Here is a 17983-nt window from a genome sequence, read left to right on the forward strand (position 1 = left end):
CTCTTTCCCAAAGCCTGTGTTATTAACCACTGTGCTACTCAGTTATAGGCAATTATAGAGAACAAGTTAAACCAATATAAAATTTCTACACCACTGGATTAAAGAAGTGTTCTGTGGCAAGATATTTTATATAGGTTTGACTTAATAGATGGTGTGTAGTTTGAAAGAACAAGTATTGTCCATGACAACTGGAGCTCTATGTTCATTTCTACATGAATTAAATTTTCTAAGTGCCAGGCTTGAGATATAGTGGTGAACAAAACAAATATGATTCCTTTATATGATTCTAATTATCTTGAAATCCAGTGGGAAAGATGGACCATCAGCAAACAAACAAATTTCTATTGTAAATTATAAGTTCTGTGAAGGACATGAACATGGTGTAGGTATAAAGAATGACAGGGTAGGGATATTTCTTAGATGGTATGGAGTAATAGTTAATAATGTTGACAGAAATATCCAAATAACAGTTGCTTAAATAAGAAAGAAGTTCATCTCTTTCTTGTGGAATGGTCAGAGTGCAAGTAGGCCAGGCCTGGTGTGGCAGAGGACCCAGGTTCTTCCATATTGTTGCTCAGTCATCCTTCAGGAGTTGCCTTCATCTATATTGTCATCACATAACCTCACTCCAGCTTGTGGAAGGGGGATGAGGAAAGGAAAGAACATGACAGGAACATTGTAGGTGTCAGTTTTTCTCACATCCCATTGGTCAGATCCAAACTCCAGACATGGTGCCAGACCTCAAGACAAGGGAAGCTGGGAAATGAAGCCTTTTACTGGATGGCCACATGCCAAATGTAAACTTCTTTTATACTGTCCTTTCTAACCTACATGTGGTTATATTACATTTTAATGAATTAAAACTAGAATAAAAAAATATTTCCTCAGTTGGACTAGCCACATTTCAAATGATCAATAGCCACATGTGACTAATGGCTACTAAATTGGACAATGTAGATAAAAGAGTATTTCCATCAGTACAGAGAGATCTTTGGATAGTATGCTTATAGAAGGAGAGGAGAATGGATAGTGGGGAAAACTAGACATTTCTGGCCAAGGGAACAGTATGTGTGATGGCTCTAAGCTGCAACAGCATGCAGTGCTGAAGAACTGAGTGGCTGTTGGTGTTGCTGGAGCATGGAGGGCGAGAAAGAAAGTGGCCCAAGATGAGGTGAAAAGAGGCAAGAAGCAGATCATACAGGACCACATGCTATATTTATTGGAAGAGTGACATGATGTGATATTCATTTTAAAAAGGTTATTCAGACCATAGTGTGATGAATGAATGAAAGAGATAGCAGGTGGAAGTGGAAAGAGTAGTAAAGAGGCTATGGTAAAAGTCTGGTGAGAGACAATGATTATTGGCACACGGGTGATGGCAGTAAGGTAGAGAAACGGGGATCTCTGAGCACATATTTTGGAGGTGATGACAGGGTGTGTTGTTGGGTGAGATGTGGGGCAGGATGAAAATGAGGGATGAAGTATGATCTCTGTTGGGGCATCATTTTCTGAGAGGTAAATGGCTTTGGGGAGGAACATGAAGATGTTTAGATATGTAAGCTTGGATACTTGTGACCTATTTTGGTTAATTGAGTGATTTATTTTTTGATTCCACACATATTCATTGAGTGTCTAATACCGGCCAGGCACTGTGGTAGATAAGCAATTGTAGGTATAGGTGGGGGCTCAGAATTGATATTGAAGAGCCAGAAGCTTTCAGTTGGCATTTATAGTTGTGGGTATGGGTGAGATCACCTAGGGCAGTGGTCAGCAAACCGCAGCTCACGAGCCACACGCGGCACTTTGGCCCCTTGAGTGTGGCTCTTCCACAAAATACCACGTGCAGGTGCGCATATACAGTGCGATTGAAACTCATGGCCCATGCGCAGAAGTCAGTTTTCAGAAAGGAGATAGACGAAACAAGTATACAAGACGAATGTGGATGGGAGAGTTGGAAGGGGTCGACCTCAGCAAACGTACCTCAATCAGATTGAGGACGTTTTTAGCAAAGGCCAGCTTAGGAGTACCCTAATTAAGTTAATAACTATGTACCTACCTATTAGTTTAAGTTTAAAAAATTTGGCTCTCAAAAGAAATTTCAGTCGTTGTACTGTTGATATTTAGCTCTGTTGACTAATGAGTTTGCCGACCACTGACCTAGGGAGGCGTGTAGAGGAGACTTTGGTGCCCAACAGTTTCAGGTGCTGATGGAGGAGACTCTGAGGATGAGTCAGGGCGTTGGGAAACCAGGGTAGGGTACAGTCATGGAAGCCCAGACCTGGGAGTGTTTCACGAAGGGGAGTGAGGATCAGCTCTGCCAGACACTGCTCAGAAGTAGTCAGGTGAGGATGCTGTTCACTGGACTTGGCCACGTGGAATTTGTTGGTGACCTAGACGTACAATTTTAGTGATGGGATACGGGAAAGTGTGGGGCTTTGTTGAGGAGTGATGGAAGGTGAGACATAAGGCGTGTAGTCCTCCTGAGAAGTGTGTAGGTTAAGGGGTGCAGAGGGATGGGAGTCCTAGAGCTTGCTTGTCTAGAAGCGATGGCGGCAGAGAAGAGACTGATGGTGCAGGAGAGAGGGTACGTGAATAGGAGAAAAGGCCTTGAGAAGGTGGTGGGCTCCCAGTTCAGAATGAACAGGGCTTTTACACAAGAAAAAAATTGTTGTCTCGGTTTTAACACAAGAAAACAGTAGGCCCTTGGACAAGTCTTTCATTTCTCTGGGCTGCCATTCTCCTCCCCTCTTATTAGACAAGAAAGTTGGAAGATATGACTTCTCAGCTCTCAAATTCTGAGAAAGAAGTTAACTATATACCATGAGGATAGTGAAGGAAGTTGTTTCAATAGAATTTGGGGCAACTCCTCTTGCTGCTCAGGTGACTTCCATTGCTATTCCTGTGGGAACCAGAAGAAAATTTCCATATTGCTAAACTCAATTAAGATCTAATTCCTCCCAGTTTTAATGTCCAGGGGTTTGTTTCTCTGGAAAATGGAAGTCAGGGCCTTTTCACTTCTGTCGATGGAATTGTTTTGTGTGAAAGAAGTTGAATGGAGAGTTTGGGGTGCTTGGGTGCTGGGATGTTCTCCCCTGGCTCTAAAAGTCAGCCTTCTCTTTTTAAAAAATTTAAAAATTTTTAGAAATTGACAGTCCCCAAAACCTGGTGACCGACCGGGTGACAGAGACCACGGCCACCATCTCCTGGGAGCCAGTGCAGGCCGTCATCGACAGGTACACGGTGCGCTACACCTCCGCCGATGGAGACACCAGGGAGATCCCGGTGGGGAAGGAGCAGAGCAGCACCATCCTGACGGGCCTGAGGCCGGGCGTGGAGTACACGGTCCACGTGTGGGCCCAGAAGGGGGACCGGGAGAGCCAGAAGGCCGACACCAAGGCCCTGACAGGTACTGCCAGGGACCCAGACAGGAACCCTTCACACGTATCAGATGTGGGGAGGGGAGCAGGGAAGACTGTGTCACTGAGGACATTCTTCAGAGGGTTCCCTTCTTACCTTTTTGAGGTCATATGTTGACATAATGGTTCAGATGAATATGGCCATAGAGGAACGAGTGTCAAAGTAAGACTGCGTGACTGTCCAAGATGGCTGTGCAAAGGCCGCCTCCCTGACCGCTCTGCCCTGCCAGCTCTCATGCTCCCACGCGCCCCCATACAGCCCTGCTGGGCCTCAGTCCAGCTCAGAGCACGGGGAGGCCAGGCGCCTCTGCTGTTTCTCTCTTTCAGATGGGGCCGCGGTGGAGCGTCTTCTCTCACTGTCCCCTCCAGTTGGTGATCGGGGGTCCGATGCCTGTATTTTATGTGTGATGGGCCTCTGGTCTCATTGAGCCTCGTGGCGATCAGGACTTGGGGGTCCCGAGAAGAGCGCTGTGCCCACCCTGAGGTCCACGGGCCTCCTTAGTCTGGGCAAGGCCATCCCCTCTGCGGCCTCATGCATACCCGTGGCCACTGGAGTTAGAAGTGATTTGAATTTCTTTATTATTATTATTATTACAATTAATAGGAGTTTTTAACCAAAAAAACTGACCCATAGTTATATAAAAATTTTCAAACTAACCGAGGTTCTATAGTAAGAAAAACAGTTGTCCACATCCCAGGCTCCCTAATAAGAGTGCTGCTCTCCAGCCCTGGCTGGTGTGGCTCAGCTGGTTGGAGAGTTGTCCCGTACACTAGTACACCAAAAGGTCGTGGATTCGATTCCTGGCTAGAGCACATACCCAGGTTGCAGGTTTGATCCCCAGTCATTCGATCCTGAATCAGGGCACATATAAAAGAAAACTGATCGATGTTTCTCTCTCACATCCATGTTTCTCTCTCTCCCCTCTCCCTTCCTCTCTAAAATAAATAAAAACATATCCTCAGGTGAGGATTAAAAATAAAAATAAAAAGTGCTCATAGAGGCAACCAATACTTTCCTCTTTCCTCCCACCCTCTCTGTCTCCCTCACTCCCTTGTTCCTTCCTTCCTCTCTTCTGTTACCTTCTCTCTGCTTCCGTCTTTGCCCATTTTTAAAGGCAGCAATATTACCATGTTTCTGCTTCATGGACATGTGACTAAGACAGACACCTCAAGTCCATAACCCGGATGGTGGGCAGTCACAGAGGTGGCAGAGCCAGTCTAAGATATTTAAATCGCTAGGTTTTTCCTGGCCAGCGTGGCTCAGTGGTTGAGCCTTGACCTAAGAACTAGAAGGCCATGGTTCGATTCCTGGTCTGGGCACATGCCCGGGTTGTGGGCTCAATTCCCATTGTGGGGCTTGCAGGAGGCCACCAAGTAATGACTCTCTGTCATCATTGATGTTTCTATCTCTCCCTATCCCTTCCTCTCTGAAATAAAAATATATATATTAAAAATAAATCAATCTTTCCATCCCTGACTTCAAAGCGGGAAATTCAGTCTTTCCGTGGGATGAGGACACTAAAATCGATACCAGATGTTACGCTTTAGAAAGTCAAATCAAGCTGACATTGCAGAAATTCTACATTTGTCAAAACATCCTAAAACAACAGCTGCCTGATTTCTAGTAAAATACTGCAATTCAGTTCTCAGCCGAAATGCTACTGGGTATAAAATAGCCTGGAGACATCTTTTTTGGGAACTTCGAAATTAAAATCACCTTCTATAATGACTTTTCAAACTGCAAATTTCCATTCATATCTTATTTGGTTGGGAAAACATAGTCTTCTGACCAATTACTTTGCTTTAGTTTTTCTGGTCCACCATGCACACATCCCGTGTTCCCACTGGCATTTGTGTGGGAGAGTGACTGGGAACTAGAGGGAGAGCTCTGCGTTTTCTCTTTTCTCTTTTCCATCCCTGCTTCTTTTTGTGCAGAGCAGGCATCTAAGGCCACACACTTAGATGTGTAAGAAATAGGACTTTATATTTCTCTGTCAACTTAATGTCCATCATAAGCCCTACACTGCTTGTTGGACATGAATCTCAGTGAATTTAGGGTCATGCTCCTTCCCCAGGGCTGATGTAAAGCTGTGTGGTTTCCAGATACCCAGCCGGGGAGCCCATCCTGGGGGCACCCTGCACTCCGTCATCCTTCCCAGCAGCTGTTTGCTGAGATGCCCTGGTTTCCGTGTGCAGGGCCCTTTTGGATCTGAACTCACCTATCGTTCCCACACCACCGTGGGGCTGAATCTAGCCCAGAGGTGGGCAAACTTTTTGACTCGAGGGCCACAATGGGTTCTTAAACTGGACCAGAGGGCCGGAACAAAAGCATGGATGGAGTGTTTGTGTGAACTAATATAAATTCAAAGTAATCATCATTACATAAAAGGGTACGGTCTTTTTTTTCAATAGTTTTATTCATTTCAAACGGGCTGTAGTTTGCCCACGGCTGATGTAGTCTCTGGTCTAGATTGCTCCTACCCACCCCCCTCTGTGGGTCTGCTGGGAAATGGGCCCCAGGGTCACTCCATCTGGGAGGTAACTCACCCCAGCACCAGTTCCTTAATCCTTGTCCTTCCTATGCTTTTGGAAACAAAGGTCACAACGGGCTGGTCGCAGGGAAGAAGAGAGCCTGCGTGAAGGAAAAGACATGGGAGGGTATGTGGGCAGAAAATGTAATACTTCAAAAATCACTTCCAGCCCTGACTGGTTTGGCTCAGTGGATAGAGCGTCGGCCTGCGGACTGAAGGGTCCCCGGTTCGATTCCGGTCAAGGACATGTACCTTGGGTGGGGGCACATCCCCAATAGGGGGGGTGCTGGAGGCAGCTGATTGATGTTTCTCATTGATGTTTCTAACTCTCTATCCCTCTCCCTTCCTCTCTGTAAAAAATCAATAAAAGATATTTTTTTAAAAAATTATTTCCATTACCTTAGTGATAATAACTGCCTGACTTTTGATACACAGACATCGACCCTCCCAGAAACTTTCGTCCGTCTGCTGTTACCCAGTCTGGGGGGGTACTGACCTGGACACGCCCCTCGGCTCAGATCAATGGCTACATTCTGACCTACCAGTTCCCAGATGGCACCACTAAGGTACTGCATGCTCCTGCCTCTTCTCATGGTGCCCATGCCAGCCCCATATGAAGCAACTAACTGGGGTCAGCTTGATTGCTGGTCCCATGACAACCTGCTGATAAATGAGTTGGTCCTTACTGACCACCTGCTGTGTGCAAGGGCCAATGCGAGACACAGTCCCTGTGAACATCGGGTCTCATTTTGTAGAATTACCTTGTGCCTGCTCCCAGCTGACCACTGCATGTTTGCTGACCCACATCGGCCCCATGTTTTTTGTTTATCTTCCCCCGTAAGTGTTAGGTCCATGAGGAAGGGACTTTTTGTCTGTTTTGTTGAGCGCCTACCACTTATGTAGCTGCTCAATCAAGATTTATTGAATGAATTATTAACCCTTATTTTAAAGATGATACTTCCCACATGGAATCGGAAGGCCAGTACATTTTCAAAATTTGTTCCGATGGAAAATTGTTGTCCTCTCTCCTTGATGAGGAAGAAAGGGGAGGAGGGAAAAAGGAAAGGCACGTTGATGTAATTATTGCTTCAGTGACTTCTTAGGACAGCCCTGCTAGAGGCAGAAACACAGGTTCAGAAGGAGGCCTATTGAGAAACCAGCCATCTCCCTGCCTTGCAGACATGGGGATGGTTTCACCTCCCCTCCTCACTTCTCAGCCTGGCGTGGAGTGCCCCAGTGTGGACCAGAGGGCAGAGGTCCCAGGAAACTGGTGGGTCTCCCTCCCCCCACATTGCTGCTGTCTCATGCTGGCTCCCAGCTCCTGTGCCAGCAGGAGGCCATTCAGGAGAAGTGGCTGGGAGTCACTGGGATCCTGGGCTGCCACTGAGCCCTCAGAGACAAGCACTGCTGCCTGAGAGCTGCTGGCATCGGCCCCAGGGGATGTGATGGCGCCCAGGCTGCTGGGGGCGATACACTGAATGTCACTTCCCATCTCCTTTGTGTGGTAGGAGGTGCAGCTCGGACGCGGGGACCAGAGGTTTGAGCTGCAAGGCCTTGAGCAGGGCGTCACCTACCCTGTCTCCTTGGTGGCATACAAGGGTGATCGCCGCAGCAGGAGTGTGTCCATCGCCCTTTCCACAGGTTCGTGGGCTCCTGCTCTCTGAACAGGACATCTTAGAGGCCGAGCCTGGGAGAGGCCAGGAGAGTCTCAGGAGGGGTGTCCGAGGAAGGGGTGTCTGCGGGAGGGGTGTCCGTGGGAGGGGTATCCGCGGGAGGGGTGTCCGCAGCGGCGGTGGCCACAGAGCTGTGGGTTCTCTAGCAGGGGAATGGGTAGGGTACAGGTTCAGGAGAGGTCCCTCCCCTGGTGGAGAGACTAAGGAGAGGAGCGAAACGTTGGGTGCAGTTGGGCTGGGGAGGAAGAGATGTGAAGTTGACCTTGTTTCTAGTACATCTGGAGGGTTTGATGAGAGCAGAGTGAGTGAAAAGTGAAATGTGAGAGAAGAGTTGGAAGGAGCAAAGTAGTAGGTTATGAATCATTCCCAAGCAAAATGAATTAACGTAAAATAGGGCCTGGCCCGCTGCCCTTCTAATGATGCTGCCCTCTGCTCGGCTCCTAGTTGGTGCCCGTTTCCCACACCCTTCGGACTGCAGTCAAGTCCAGCAGAACAGCAACGTCGCCAGCGGCCTGTACACCATCTACCTGCACGGGGACGCCAGCCGGCCCCTGCAGGTGTACTGCGACATGGACACGGACGGAGGCGGCTGGATCGTGAGTCACACAAAACATGACCCTCACAAAGTATGACCTTCACACAACTGTGAGCCTCACATAAGTATAACCCTCATACAAAACATGGCCCATGCCCAGCTGGTTTTGCTCAGTGGTTAGAGCGTCAGCCTGTGGACTGAAGGGTCCCAGGTTCGATTCAGATCAGGGGCACATGCGTAGGTTGCGGGCTTGATCCCCGGTAGGGGGCGTGCAGGAGGCAGCCGATCAGTGATTCTCTCTCATCATTGATGTTTCTATCTCCCTCTCCCTCTCCCTTCCTCTCTGAAATTAATACAATATATTTATAAAAAACAAAAAACATGACCCTCACACAAGCATGACCCTTACACAAAACCTTTAGAGTAACTGAGATGATTATTCTGATTTTACAGATAAGTAAAGTGAGGTCCACAAGGGGATGTGCCCAGGCTAAGTCACATGAGTTAGTGACAAAGTGGGAACCGGATTTCAGGACTCCAGCCTCCTCCTCGATCATTGGTCTTCCTGGGGTCATGTCAGGTCACCTGAAACACATGACCTCTTTGGGGGCTCTGCCCTCTGACCTGGAGACTGTTGTCTGGGTTCCTCATCCTGGCTCCTCAGTACAGAGGCAAGGCCGTCCGGACTTTGATTTGAGAGGATAGGACACGTGGCGACGTTTCGATCGTGCCCCGTCTGAGTGAGGCTTTATTCTCTTGGCCCGTTGTCTGCTGAGAGCACATGGCCCATCTCTGATGGCGGCAGCCTGGTCCAGGGATCTGAGGCGCTGCCTTGGAAGGTTGCGGTCTGATCCTCTGTCTCCCCAGCCCCTGCTCCCTGCGCCTGAGCAGAGAGAGGCTCTCGCTGCTCCAGACCAGCACGCACTTGCCCGCTGTGCACCCGCCACTCAGGGAAGCAGAAAGCTGAGCCCATCCCACTCAAACCGCATTCATTCATGCACCCGCTCAGGGGTCTGGGAAACCAAAGACACTTGAGCAGCCACGGATAAAATAATACCATCTGATAAGCAGCAACAGAGAAAACTTATTATCCGCACAGCTGCCTCCGATGGCTGAAAGGCAGTAATTGGATTGGAAGGGCAAATTCCTGATGGATCTTTACAAATACGGGAGCAGAAGGCATCATAGGAGGTCTTCCACCTGACCAGACCCACAGGCTGCACCTGCTGTAGCTCGGAGCATCCTGCCCTGGAGCCCATAATCAGCTTTGGCAGGATGGTTGTACCGCCTAGTGGGCCTTTTTTGAAAGCCAGGGAAGGAGGCGTTTGTCTTGGGCAGCCTTCAGAGAGAGGTCTGCCAGTGTGTCTGCCTGGGAATACCCATGAATTTTCCTCAGATATTTGAGTGCCTACTATGTGTCCAGCACTCTTGTACCCAATCAAGAACCACAAGAGAACCAAACAGATCCAGGAGCTTGCCTCCTACATCCTGCTCATGCAGAGGACCCCGAGAAAATGGCTCTGCATTCTCGCTAACCCCAGGCCCAGGTTGTGTGTTCTGGCTGACTCCTAAGGTGACACGTGGCCTGAGAGGCTGTAGAGTCCTCCTTAAAGCCAGCACACCCTGGATGACACGTAGGGACCTGAAAACTTCTCCATCAAACCTCTCACTGGTGGTTTCCGTAGTTTTGGGCTCAAGAGTCTATTTGTCACTGAAAGATGACCTTAGTACACTGCTCTTTGCAGTTGAACTCTCAAGTCCTTCTACGGAGGTTCTTCACCAGCCCCGGCAGCTGAGCCCAATCTCATGCACAGGCAGAGGGCCTTGAACCCAGGGAGCACTTACGTGGCTCAGATATTTCCATCTTTGTTTTCCATCTTGCAAGTTTTAAGGGCCGCGTGTGAGGCTCTTTCCACAGGCATTCATTTAAGTGAGATTTTTATTTTTTTTCTCCAGTTTAGTTGTTCAGGACATCAAGTAAGTCGTAGAGTACCCGGACAGCTGGAGTGTACAACCAGACAGAAAAGATTCCCCCCGAGACATTTGTGCTAAGGGGCCCTTGTTTTCCCAGAATAGTTCATTAAACTAGCTCACCTCCTAGAGTGGGAACGTGATCCTCAGTGAGTCAGTTAAGGCTTCCTGATCAAGACGTCCACATGATCCCTGTGGGTTAGTTCATTGGGAATCTGATGTAATAAAATGCAAACCAACACTTACTGAGATATAATAACTTATATCCTTATATGCCAGGCTCTGGCCTCAATACTTTATGATTTATTTTTAAAATATATTTTTATTGATTTCAGAGAGGAAGGGAGAGAGAGAGAGAGAGAAACATCAATGATGAGAGAGAATCATTCATCACTCCACATGGGGGATCAAACCCTCAACCCGGGCATGTACCCTGACCAGAATCAAACTGTGACCTTCTCGTTCATAGATCAATGCTCAACCACTGAGCCAGCATGGGCAATACTGTATAATTTATTATGATTCTTGACCTTGCTGAAGCCTCATTTAAGAGCATGACAAATGGGCCACCTTGGTCTAATGGTTTAGAGAAGTGAGGCTTGTCAAGGTTAACTAACTTGCTCAAGGACACAGCTGGCAAGCAGAGCACTGGGTCTCGTCTAAATAGTGATGCGGAGAGCGTCGGAACCATTGCTCAGAGTTTCCCTGGCCAAGCTGGAGAATTTCCTAACAAGGAAAAGAGATTAGCTCCGGTCACACTTGGGCATTGTGTTCATTGATTGGCGGGAGGGACCAAATGCGTTCGTAATGCATCTGTCCTGGGGCGGGATTTGAGCCTGACCTTGTTACTGGGCATGCATTTTGATGTGATGTTTGTGGAACTAACATCGGTGCCACATCCACCTTAGGGTTCCACTGTCCGTGACGCATAGTCCCGGGGAAGGGACTGGAACAGTCTCCGTGCTAGGAAACTGACCATGAGCCTCAGAGTGTTAAGAAATGCTTTTTGGAGAATAGACTCAGTAGAGCTGGTATCCTCAAACTTTCCAATGGAAGGGTGAGGGGATCAGTGTTTTATCCTGGCATCAGTCCCCAAACACCTAGCTATGTGAACTTTCACATCCATAAGTGGCATCTTACGTACTTGCCCTGCAGCCAGCACTTAGCAGATGCTCAGTAAAAGATTGCTATGTCAGTGAATCAATGAAGGAGCAATGAGGGGATGAGGGAATGGGGCATATCTGAAGAAGGACTGGAGCGAAGGGGCAAGAGAACAGCAGAGCTAACTGGTGTCATTGTTTGCCCGTCCAGTCTTGTCTCCATGCAGACTTCCCAGAACCACAGAACTGCTCTGATGTCCTCCCTCTCTATCACCACATCTGCCACGCTGCCTCTGTCTGTCCTCAGGGCCAGCTCCCTTTCCAGGTCCCCCACCCCCGCTCCTGTCCCTCTCTCTCAGTCACGGCTGCTGAGTGCATCAGAGGGAACGCCATCTCCCTTTCCAGGTCTTCCAGCGGCGGAACACCGGGCAGCTGGACTTCTTCAAGCGCTGGCGGACCTATGTGGAGGGCTTCGGGGACCCCACCAAGGAGTTCTGGTTCGGTACGGACTCTGAGAATCAGGAAGGCTGGGTGGTGCAGGGGAGATTCCCCTTGAGAACCAAAGGATTAGAAAATAGCCATCGATGAGGATTCTGGCTACTGTGAGGAGGCCACCCTGACCCCAGAAGTGCTGCACGTTCTGCCAGCCATTAGGGGCCCTGCTCGCTCTCTCTCTTCCTTCTGCTCTGTGCTCCAGCAGATGCTCATGGAGAGTGAGGGAGCCGGAAGCGTCCACTGGGAGATGAAAAATTAAAAAGTCACAGTCTGGATGCTCAGTGCCTGGGAGGGTAGGAGACCGTCAGTGAGTGGTTGGTCTCCACCAGCTGTGAGATAAGAGGACAATGAATGTAAACCGCTGGTGCCTCAGGGATGGAGCCGGTGGGGCAGGCTCACCCCAGGAGTACCTGCACCTTGCCCTCCCGGAGGACACAGCCTCCACACTCAATAGCGCGACTGCACCAGAGAAATAACAGCAGGAGGAAATGAGCCCCTGAGAGAGAAAGCAGGGGGAGGCCCCATTAGCAGAGGACGTGAAGGCTAAGGTGACGTTTGGTGATTGGAATTCCTTGTTTCTAGGACTCGACAAGCTGCACAACCTCACCACTGGGACCCCCACCCGGTACGAGGTGAGAGTGGACTTGCAGACCGCCAACGAGTCCGCCTATGCCGTGTACGACTTCTTCCAGGTGGCCTCCAGCAAGGAGCGGTACAGGCTCACGGTGGGGAAGTACAGAGGCACAGCAGGTGCGTGCAGTGTTCCTGACAGACCATGAGGCCGCGTGCCCTGTGTCCACGCCTTGGGCTGCCGTGTGCCACGGATCTGGGGGTGGAAGTTTGTCCTGCGAAGGTGCACGGTTCTCATGGACACATGAGGCCCTGCTCCCAGCAGGGGGTCAGGGTACACAAGGTTCTTAAAGCAGTCCTTGATCATTGTAAGATCAGAACATTATACGTGGACATGCCCCCCGTGCACCCCCAGCCAGTAAAAACCCTCCTCTTGTACCCTCATCAGGATTCTGCCCCCTCACTGAGGAATCACACCTTGAGCCGCCACCCCCTGGTGCTGCCCACCTCCCACTCGGCTTCAGAGGGGCTGCCTGAGTGTGTTATTACTTAAAGGCAGAAAGGTCAAAGTGCGGAGCCAGCACTAGGCGTGTAGGTCGCAGTGACATGCAGCGGTGACAACACAGGGACAGCTGTTCAGTGGAGATGGGGCTCACCCTCCGTGGGCTGCGCTCTGGTGTTTATTTGTGAAGGAAAATGACAAAATTAATCCTGGGATAGTGCTATTGGACTATTTTATTTAAGAGAGAGGCGTGGTCATTGTTTTAATGTTATAGTTAAGCCTATATTCCTAGTTTTTAAAATCCTAACAAGTAGGTCTGCTTTTGCTTCTGCATGTTTTGACTTTGGTGTAACTAGGTAGGAATGTGTAACCAGCCAGATCGACTGACTGCATAAGACATGGCCTCTCCCCTGAGACTCACATGGAAATAGGTCAGTGAGAATAGAAGGTAACTTTGGCAAAGAGTCTAACAAGGGGCCAGGAGATGAGAGCTCCAGGAGCGTGGAGAAGGTGGTATGTGGGGCTGAGGCGTGCAGGGGCTTCTGCAGGCGGGTGGGCTGGAGCCGGGTCTGAGAGGGAAGAACTTAGCTGGGAGGGAGGAAGGGGCTCCCCAGGCACAGGGGAGTCCAGGACCCAGAAAGGACTGAGCTGAGGAGGGAAATCGGTGTGTATTCTAAAGACCACAGGCCTTCTTAATGTGGTCTGCTCAGCGACCCCTAATGGCAGAAGGCTGAACACACACTGTGATCTGAAGTGGCCAACTGCTGGTGCAAAATTTCAGGTTTTAGGACTTAGTGTTTAAAAAAGTCACATGCATTTTGCCTTTGCTCTTATTTCCCAGTGCTTAGCATGGAGCACGGTAGGTGAGCTTCAGTGAAGCTATTGCCAGCAGGACCTTTCTGCAGAATCCTAGGGAGGCTTTATGTTGTAAGAACAGTTCCTGAGACCCAGAGAGCTTCCATGCGGTGGGCGGAGGGGGGAGTCTGGTGACACGGTGACATGGAGGAGACCAGCTGGAGGGGTGGCCGCTGGATGAGCCCGTGGACTCTAACGTCTGTGAGTTTGCTTCCTCGTGGGACCAGGAGGTGCCCACCCCACCCCAAAGGCTTGTTTGTGAAGGTGATTGGTAAACTCAGAGACCAGATATAATATGTTTATTATCATAAACACAGCACTTAATTAAGCTTGGGATCGATATGGGCCCTCACTGCCTTTTGTGAGCTGAATTAAAAAGTAAACTTATAAAAGGACCACACATGTGATGGGGAAATAGGAGAAAAGTGAGTGAAGTAATTACAGGTTTCCAGACACGATGACATGGAGCATGAGCCTGTGTGCTGTGCCCAGAGAGCTGCGGAAGTTCCGGTGTGTGGCAGGAGGTGTGAGGGAGGCTGAGGGAGGAGACTCCTCAGGACCGCTGAGCTGGGCTTCGAGGATAGGTTAGCGTTTAACCATGGAGAGCAGGGAGAAAGCGGTGAGAGAGGCATGAACAAGGCTGGACCTGTGCGCTCCACAGACGGAAGCTGCCTGTGGGGACAGTGGGCTGAGATTGTGCATCGGGAACGGCCAAGTTACAGGTCTGCAAAGCCAGGGGGAGAAATTCACATCGTGTGGCAGGAAATAGGACGTGAGGCCTGAGAGGATGGGTGTTTAAGCCTCGGGAGGGCTAGGAGGGCTGCGGTGTGGATCAGACCCAGAGAGGAGAGCAGGCCCCGGTGGCCCTGGTGGGGAGGGCGTCCAAGTGACCTGCAGGAGGAAGGGCGTGATGAGGGTACAGGGGATTTTGGAAGTGGCTCAGGGGCTTCCAGGATGGGCGGGTAGCTGAGCAGAGACCGGGAGGTTGGGAGGGGGTGGTCAGGTGCTATGGGAAGAGTCATGAGTTTGTTTGGGGGTATGGCTATTTCATGGGACCGGGACGCTTTTAAAGAGCGTGCTATGAAGGCTGTTGGAGGACGAGGCCTGGAGTTTGGGTGGCAGACCCGGAAAGAGGACCTGTGGCATAATGGACTGGGTCCTTGGTGTTTTCATGCCAGATTTGTTCCTGCTAAGTCCTCCACCCCTGGGTGGTGAACATGGCCTCTCACCGCTCACATCTTCTCCCTGCAGGGGATGCTCTTACTTACCACAACGGGTGGAAGTTTACAACTTTTGACAGAGACAACGACATCGCCCTCAGCAACTGTGCCCTGACGCACCATGGCGGCTGGTGGTACAAGAACTGCCACCTGGCCAACCCCAATGGCAGATACGGGGAGACCAAGCACAGTGAGGTAGGTGACTGCCTCTGCCCACATTCAGTTCCCCAAGTGACTCCCTCCAGGCAGGTTTGTCTGCCTTCTCCTTCTGAGGCTCCCAGTCAGGGCAGGAGTTTGTTTCCAGGCTCCATGGTCTTGGGGTCAGGGCCTGCCTGCCCACCTGCTTACCCCTCCCCAGTGCCCCACACTTTACACCGGTCGGTGAGAGCCCAGGCTGCCCATTCAGAATATTCACATACAATGTGGGTCCTGCTCCATCTCACTAGATGAGTTCCTACATGGACATGGTCTTACCCAGCTTGGTCTGCTATCACCAAACACTATAGACTGCGGGGCTCGAACAGACATTTGTTTCTGTTCTGGAGGCTGGGAGTCCAAGATCAAGGTGCAGGCAGGCTCGGGTCCTGGTAGAGCCCTGTCCTTTTCACGGTGCAGAGAGCTCTGCTTCTCATCCTCTTCTTACAAGGGCACCAGTCCCACCTGGGGGTACCCACCCTCATGGCCTCATCTAACTCTGCTTACCCCCAACACCATCACATTGGGGTGTAGGGCTTCAACTAGTTCTCCCAGGTAAACCAGGGCTATTTTTCTCAAGTCTTTGGATCACCAGGGAAACCAAGTCCTTTCTGCCCGAGCTCAGAGCCATCTCTGGGCCCATTTTGTCCAGAACCAGCCAGTCCGCCCAGAGCTCTGTGCTGAGCACCTCCCCATTTCAGTGTGCGGAGACACATCCTCACAGCCACTGTCCTCTCTTGGCTCTGAAACTTTCCCATCCGCAGTGTCTCGAGCTTCCGTGACCCGTGAACATTGCCCTGACTCCTCACCGGCTATGGGAGTCTCCTGCCTGCTTCCTCACAGCTTCTTGATCATCGCACCTTTGTCCCTTCTCAGCATTAATCCGTGCCCTCCATGCACTCTCTCGGAGTGCCTCCTGGCTTTCTACCTCCATCCCAGTCGGATCCTGGCCTCCAGGAAGACCCGCCCCCACACACCCCTCGCCAATGGCACTGTAAGGACTAGCACACCTGAAGCCCCGTGACATGATTGCTTTGGCCCGGCAGTAGCAGGGCTGATCCAGATCCTGGGGTGATTTTTCACAGGAAAAAGAAAGGTGCCCCCGGGAAGCCGAGGCGGGTGGGCCCCAGCACCAAGGTGGCAGGCTGTGGCCCGACCCAGGGACGCCTGTGATCAGAGACCAGCTGTTTGCAATGAGCAGCCAGCGGGCCCCAAACCAGGCCCGTGTCTGCTAATAAAGGACATTCATCTGGTTAATGTGCTGCTCACAGTCGGCAGGGCGTTTATTTCCTGTTTATTATTTACCTCACAAATTAAAACACACAGAATTGGTCACCTGGGCTCTTTATTGGCCAGGTTGCGAGGTTATTAAGTGAATTAAATATTGTGCTCTCCAGTCAGAAGACATAAAATGAAATTTAGTTTTCAGCGGGCTGTTCGTTACCCCAGAGCTAATATCTAAACAGCCTAAATTGAAAATGATTCCACACAATAGGCCAATTAATATGTTTATTTTTGCCTTTAATTTTTTGGAAAGGGGAAGAGTGAGGCAAAGACAATGTGATCATTGCTGGCCAGGCTGATCTTGTTATCTGAGCCCCTGTGCCTCCTGGGCTCACGCCCCCCACACACCCCACACCACAAGGGGGCTCGCAGCCTGTCTAACCCCAGATTCCCAGCAGAGGGCGCAGGTTCCTAGATCAACCCTCACTTCCCTGAGGGCTCTGTCTGGCCCTGAGCAATGAGGGTGTGGTTTCCCAGGTTGTAATTTCACAGACAGACTAATTTTAGTAATTTTTAAAATAGTTGAATTCTAATTACCATGTGCATACATATATATATGCATGTACCACTCCCCGTCGCCATTCCTCTTCTTGATGTTGGATTTTTGATGTAGGGGGTGAACTGGGAGCCGTGGAAAGGACATGAATTCTCCATTCCTTATGTGGAGCTGAAGATCCGCCCTCAGGGCTACAGCGGGGAGCTCGTCCTGGGCAGGAAGAAGAGGACACTAGGAGAAAATTCTAGAACGTTCTGATGACCCATCTGAGCAATCATCGCATGAGGCAAGGCCAGCCGGGGTTGGGGCTGTGTAAGCTTGGGGTCGGGTGGGTCCTGGTGACTGGTTAGTGGAAGCTGGAGGGAAGTCAGCCCCCGGTTCCTGAGATGGCTGGTCACCAGCAGACACAGCCTGTCACCAAACCCCAGGCCACCTGCATTCTCGTCCATCCACACTGGGGCCTGAAGGCCAGCTCAGTCGTGGTTGCCCAGTGCATATGGGAGAGAACGACAAGGTCTTCCTTTCAGTCTTTGTTCAGTAACAAATACATAGGATTAGGGCAGAAAAAAACAGAATCCAGAGCTTTACCGACTGGAAAAGTCTGGAAGTCGGTGTGTGAATATGAAGCTCCGCTAATACAGATCTTCTCTCTAGAAAGAAGCACCCAGGAGGTGTCCCTGACCAGGGCCGAGCTCGCCTCCTGCGACACTGGGTTTTGAGGAAAAGGGTGTACACCCTCCCCTTTCCAAGGCTTGCTGGTGTGGTGAGGAGGAATGACGGGAGCCAAAGGGATGAGATGGAGTCGCGCTGAGCTGAGCCCTGACTAGCCCAGCTCGTGGGAACCACGTCTTCCAAGTTTCTGCTGTTTCAAGCATCCTCTCCCCAGCCCTTTGCATAATCACGTTCCTAGGCCTGCATATGTTGTGAATAAATTCTCACTCGTTTCAGCTGTAAGTCATTTGCCTCTTGGTAACTGGTTGCTCCCCAAGTCTCTTTCCTGGGACTCCTGCTCAAGGCCCGGCCTCCCTCCCTTCCCCACCCACCCACCCTGCTGGGAAAATGTTAAGGTTGTGCCCAGCGGTGTGGCTCAGCCCTGGGGGTTTTCAGAAAGTGCTCAGCGTCCAAGGCTTGTTGTCGGAA

The 17983-nt window shown here is 50.4% G+C and overlaps 1 protein-coding gene across 1 annotated transcript in view; it reads left to right on the forward strand.

Moving 5' to 3' along the window:
• Positions 1–17626, forward strand: part of TNN (tenascin N) — a 32844-nt gene extending 15218 nt beyond the window's left edge. Inside the window, exons 12-19 of the mRNA XM_015566071.1 lie at positions 3143–3406; positions 6383–6513; positions 7456–7588; positions 8065–8216; positions 11632–11728; positions 12304–12471; positions 14900–15063; positions 16961–17626. Coding sequence (XP_015421557.1) covers positions 3143–3406; positions 6383–6513; positions 7456–7588; positions 8065–8216; positions 11632–11728; positions 12304–12471; positions 14900–15063; positions 16961–17101 — 1250 coding nt within the window. The 3' untranslated portion in view covers positions 17102–17626. The remainder of the gene's footprint in view (positions 1–3142; positions 3407–6382; positions 6514–7455; positions 7589–8064; positions 8217–11631; positions 11729–12303; positions 12472–14899; positions 15064–16960) is intronic.
• Positions 17627–17983: the final 357 nt, after the last annotated feature.

Source organism: Myotis davidii, unplaced genomic scaffold (genome assembly GCF_000327345.1).
Source record: "Myotis davidii unplaced genomic scaffold, ASM32734v1 scaffold580, whole genome shotgun sequence".
Taxonomy (NCBI): Eukaryota; Metazoa; Chordata; class Mammalia; order Chiroptera; family Vespertilionidae; genus Myotis; species Myotis davidii.